Source organism: Arachis ipaensis, chromosome B2 (genome assembly GCF_059453495.1).
Source record: "Arachis ipaensis isolate K30076 ecotype BB chromosome B2, ASM5945349v1, whole genome shotgun sequence".
In the NCBI taxonomy this organism is placed as follows: Eukaryota; Viridiplantae; Streptophyta; class Magnoliopsida; order Fabales; family Fabaceae; genus Arachis; species Arachis ipaensis.
In genome coordinates this window covers 94,937,040-94,943,100 of record NC_142437.1, presented here as the reverse complement: position 1 = coordinate 94,943,100, position 6,061 = coordinate 94,937,040, and the positions used below count along the sequence as shown (strand labels likewise).

Sequence of the window (6,061 nt, the reverse complement as noted above, 5' to 3'; positions counted from 1 at the left end):
TCTCCGGAACCTCAGCCTGTTTCTCATTACTGAATCACAAGTACTATTTATTTCATGTTATTTATTTTTCATAAATACAATCACTCTTATTATTAATCTCCTGACTAAGATTTACAAAACAACTATAGCTTGCTTCAAGCCGACAATCTCTGTGGGATCGACCCTTACTCACGTTAGGTATTACTTGAACGACCCAGTGCACTTGCTGGTTAGTTGTGCGGAGTTGTGAAAAGTGTAATCACAATTTCGTGCACCACCCACCCATATTTTATTTGTTTGCATATCTTTATTTGTGGGTTATTCTTCTTCTTTCTTCACTCCTTTCAGGATAGCCACCAAGAGGGGAAAGAAAAAACTTCTAAATAGGGCGACAAACAAGTTCGTCCGCACAATCTTTTGAAGAAAGTTCATCAGTTGTAGCAACCCTAATCCACTTTGCTCATCTTTGCATGCACCGAAGACGGTGCAATCTTTAAGTGTGGGGAGGTCAAGACCGACTTTTGTGGGTAACTACTTTCTATTTCAACACCAATGTTTAATTTTCTTTGTTAGATTAGTTGTCGCATTACATAATAGATTGCATGTGTAGTTAGTTGCTTGCATGTATGTGCTACTTGGTTGAAGTGATGAATTCTCTTCCAAAAAACTATTTTAGAGCATTTCACTAATTTGAATTAAAATTTTTGTTAAACTTGCTTGAAGAAATTTAATTTGGCTTGAAACTGTGGTAGGAGTTCCACGGTTTCTGTGTGAATAAGTACACTCTAACTAACTCTTTTACATGAACAAACTTTGACGTGGGAGAGATCAGAGACATACCTTTCATCTTTGATGGCAATATAGGATGTGTTTGGCAAACCCGTTGAAGGAGAAGAAGCATGTTTATACTTCTTGAAAGTTTCAATTTTTGGTTTGGCAAATTTTTTATTCATGAACGCAGAAGTGATTTTGCATTCAAAATCACGTTTATAAGAAGCAACAATTTTGAGCTTCTGCGTTTCACCAACGGGCTTTTAGCTATCAATACTTAATTTTTATTTACCTTTTACTAACTTTATTCTTTATGCATATTATTGTATTATTTATGTTTTATGGAATTCTTATTATTTTTGTTTATATGAATTTTTTTAATTATTTATTATTTTTATTTTTTATTATCATCAAAATTTTTTTAATTTATTTCAATCACTACCAAGATAAATATTTAATTTTTTTTATTATTCTTAGTACTCTCTAAAATTTATATTTTGTTAGTTTTAATTAAAAATATATTTTGTCAATTTTTATATGCTATTTTATTTTAATATATAAATATTAATTTTATTATAAAATTAATTAATAAGATCTATTCAAATATTTAAATTAAAATAATAAGATAATATACAAAAATTATTTAAAATGAAAGCATAATATAGCATAGAGAAATGAGAATGTTTGCATTATTTTAAAAAATTTGTATATAAATAATGGTGACTGGTGAGGAATGATGTGGCATGTATGCATTTATGTTATTGAATGTTTATAAATAATACTCGATGAAAAAAAAAATTGAAACCAATCATAAACTTAAATAGATATATGCAATGCAACAAATAATATATTTAAATGATGGCGAATAACTTTTAAATTTGGGTTAATTATATATGGTGGAACTTGGTGTAAACATAAACCGCTGGACCTTTTCCATAGTTTATGCTTATTTCTCATTTATACAGAAACTGTGGAACTCTACTAAGATTTCTAGCCAAATTTGTTATCAACGTAAATCGCAGGACCTATCAGCGATTTATGTGTATTTTGAAATAGTGGATCCCTCCCACGATTTATATAATTTTGTAAAAAATTACATTTTCGTATCAAAACTGTAAAAGTTGTATTTCGATAATTTTAAAATCCAAATATTTTATTTTGATAATTTACCCTAATAATAATAATAATAATAATATCAGAAAATGTTATTATAGACATTGTTATAAACATTTAACACTATACTAATCATAATAACTACTCCGATAAACCGAAAACAACAACAATAATAATAATACGGTTAATAATAATAATAATAATAATAATAATAATAATAATAATAATAATAATAATAATAATATGATCAGTATCATTTTTTGTTTTCTAAAAAATACTTTGTTAATAAAATATTAATAAATAATAATAACAATTATTAACATATTTTATTAATAAAAACAAGATAATAACAATTTATTAAACAGTATTATTATCATGAAAAATAATAATAAATTATTAAAAGATAATAATAAAATATTAAAAACAAATAATAAATTATTATCATTATCATAAATAGTATTATAAATAATAAGAATAATAATAATAATAATAATAATAATAACAACAACAACAACGTCACTAATAATAATAACAATAATATTGTAATAATAATAGCAATAATAGTAATAATAATAACAGTTTAATAATAATAATAATGAAAATAACAATAAAATTACTAGTTTAAACACAAATAAATAAAATATAAAAAAAATATATTTAGGGTAAATAATAGTTTTTGTTCTTAAAGTTTGGCAAAAGTTTTAAAAATACCCCTAAGTTTTATTTTATTTCAATTTTGTTACAAAAGTTTTCGATTTGCATCAAATATACCCTCGACGGCTAAATTTTCAAAAAATTTAAGATAAATTTAACGATAATGCATAAAAATTATGCTTGTTTGTTTGTATTGAAGGTTGTTCTTATGAAATTGTTGTTGAATTGGTCTTAAATTTTTTTAAAAATTAGCCGTCAGGGGTATATTTGATGCAAATCGAAAACTTTTGGGACAAAATTGAAACAAAATAAAACTTAGGGGTATTTTTGAAATTTTTATCAAACTTTAGGGACAAAAAATATACTTTATCCATATATTTATCTATCATAAAATTAAAAAAAAAAACTTATCCATTGAAAATGATCTAATTATTTAATAATGTATTTTTTAGGTAACATAAAATCACGAACCATTTTTTCTTATAAACTATCTTAAACCCTAAACCTTTTATTCTTCTTCTTCCTCCCACGCTTTTTCCAACTCCTCAGTGCACAACTCTCCCTTTCTGCGACTGGAATCCATTCTCACCTTTTTTTTTACCTTTTTTGTTGCTATTTCACCTGCATTTTTCATTATAAAGACCCGTTCAACATCCTCCTCCAACATGTGTCGCCCATACAACTAGGACGCTTGACAATCACAACCTGCAATCTATGCCTGACGACTGACAAACGCAACCTGTATTTGTTGAGTTTTAAGACGGTCAACACAATAGGCTATGTCTACATGTAGGGAGTTAGAACACATTTTGAGATTTAGATGTCTCTCCATGACAAACGTAACCTGCGTTTTTAGCTGTTGCAACTTTTGTTTTTTTGTTTTTTTTGTTTTAACCAAAACGTAATTTACATTTTTCAGATTGATTAACAAATTCAGGCTCATTTTTTTGGATATGTAAATTGTGTGTGTTGTGCATGGGTATGGAGGTGGAGTGGTGCTATACATGAATGTCGGATAATTTTTTTTAAACCATGAAGTGAAGAAATCGGACTCTCCGATTTCTTTGTTAAAAAATTATGAACACAAATCGGATGGTCCGATTTGTGTGGGAGGAAAAATCGGAGGGTCCGATTTGTACTTTTAAAATTTTTTTTTATTTTGAAAACAAAAATCGGATGGTCCGATTTCATTATTAAATTTTTTTTAATTGTTTAAAATATAAATCGGACGGTCTGATTTGTATAATGCAATTTTTTTTAATTTTTTAAGCATAAATTAGAGGGTCCAATTTGTTCTTGACACCACAATTGCGTAAAGTACCCATACACTTCATAATTGTGTCCTACACCATTCTTCTTCCATATCTAAATTAAAAAGTGACAAATTCACATATGTGAATTATACACCATACACCAATAAAACTGCATATCACTATTTTTTCATCCATTAATAAATTAATTTCGAATGATTGTTTATTCTTAATTAAATTATGTAAAACATGGGGTATGGCATCTTTGTGATCTCTCTATCCATTCCTGACCCTAGGTATCCAAGAAAATGCTAATCTCGCTTTTATTTTTGTCTTTGCTTTGCTTCTCTTTATGATTGAATGGTCCCACACCAAATAAAAAAATTAATAGTAAGTTTCCTTTATTCATTATTTCATTCATTTATTTATTTACCTTTAATTTTCTTTTCAGAAACGTTTTCTACTACACCAGTTGTTAATTTCCCTTTCCTCCCTGCATCGTTTTCCTTTATTTGATTAGTTCTCTTTCTCTTTTCCTGTCTACTCAGAAAAAGAAACTTCTCCCAACATTAACGTTGACTCATCGCTCCTCTCAATTCTTCAATTACTCCAAAATTTGCAAACCTTCCGAACTTTCCTGAGAAAATTTTCGGCCCATAAATTTCTCTTCATTGAAGAAAAAAAAATCCCCATTCCATTCCCAGAAACTCATTCTCACTCGTTAATTTTTTTTAACATCAATAGTATCCGCTATTGGCATAATCTGTTCATTTTTCGTGAAAATTCATTCTTTGATTTTCCCGGGAAACTAACAACCAATTTTCCTGGGAAAATGGATGGTCGCCGGAGGATAACACTTTATGATCAAATGACAGCTGGCAAAACCACCTCCCTAGCAGATTTGATCCTTCACGACAGTGTCACCGCCGTCTCTGCCGTCGCCGCAGACACCACCGCCGCCGCTGCCGATTCTGAAAGCTGCGAGTTGAGCCAAAGCCGAACCCTCGTAGATATCCTCCGCGAAGATGAACACAACAACATCACCACAGCGGACCGCAAATCTAGAAAATCCTTCAGTTTCATGGACAAGCTTAGATTCAAGCTCGCTCTCAATTCAAGATCAAATTACAGTAATGAAAACAATTCCACTAACATCGACGACAACAACAACAACAACAGCAGCAGCAACAATCATATTGATACCAACCTATCCGAGTTGCAAGCGCGCATCGATCCGGACGAGTTGACTCAGCAAGACGCGACGACTCACCGACAGCAAAACGACGCCATTGCTACTGCCGCCGCCGCAGACACTGAAATCCCGGCGGAAGTCGCGGTGGTGGGACCGGTTGGCGTGTCGCTAATGGATTTGTTGGAGGAAACGGACATGGAAACGGGATTCGAAGTTCCGAGTTACAGAATGAGCAATGCTGATTTTGAGGATGTGATTGAATGTGTAGAAGAAAAGTGCGAAGAAGAAGGGGCGAGTATCGTGGAACGTAACTGCTGCGTGTGCATGGTGAGGCATAGAGGTGCGGCTTTTATACCCTGTGGGCACACGTTCTGCAGGTTGTGCTCCAGGGAGGTTTGGGTCAACAGAGGGAACTGCCCTCTCTGCAATAATTTCATCTTGGAAATTCTTGATATTTTCTGATCATCATTATAGTTCTCATTTTTATTTTTATTTTTTCAGTTTGCTTTTATTTCTGTTCTAAATTTTTAGAAAAGATAAATGGGTTATTTTTTTTTTATTCCCTCCTCTTTTATGATGTGTGATTAAGAGTGTGGATGATCTTACTTGTACATATGATCTTTTCATGAATCGGAGCTGAAATCTTTCTGAAGGTTACGAGTCTCACTCTCACCATGTTTGATTGTGTTGTTCCAATTGTGTTTAAGAACATTTTGCTCTTATTTGAAATTTTGGATAAAGATAGCATTAACTTTAGTTAAACTATCCAAATGGATTAATAACATTAAATGTAGTTTATTGCAGAATGTATGTTTGAGCCTTTGAGGAGTTTTATTACTGATTAGGTTGATTGATTGCTTCAAGTAAACAAATGTAACATATTGTTGTGACAAGGATGACGTGGATGTCCATTAATATTTAGGCGGTTAATTTTTTTAAGAAAAAAGTTCAGTTTATTAAGATAAAATTGAAGTTAATTATATTTAAAATTTTAATTTTTATATGGCCATAAATAGAGAAATTTGATATGAAAAATAAGATATAGTAACAACAACTAAATACTTTTCTCTTTTATACATGCATATTATCACATATAATATTA

General features: G+C 30.4%; 1 protein-coding gene across 1 annotated transcript; it reads left to right on the top strand.

The window, feature by feature from the left end:
• The first annotated feature begins 4,200 nt into the window (after nucleotides 1-4,200).
• On the top strand, nucleotides 4,201-5,611 carry LOC107628403 (uncharacterized). The gene has a single exon (XM_016331093.3). The coding sequence runs from the start codon at nucleotides 4,600-4,602 to the stop codon at nucleotides 5,419-5,421; it is 822 nt and encodes a 273-aa protein (XP_016186579.1). The 5' UTR covers nucleotides 4,201-4,599; the 3' UTR covers nucleotides 5,422-5,611.
• The last annotated feature ends 450 nt before the right edge of the window (nucleotides 5,612-6,061 follow it).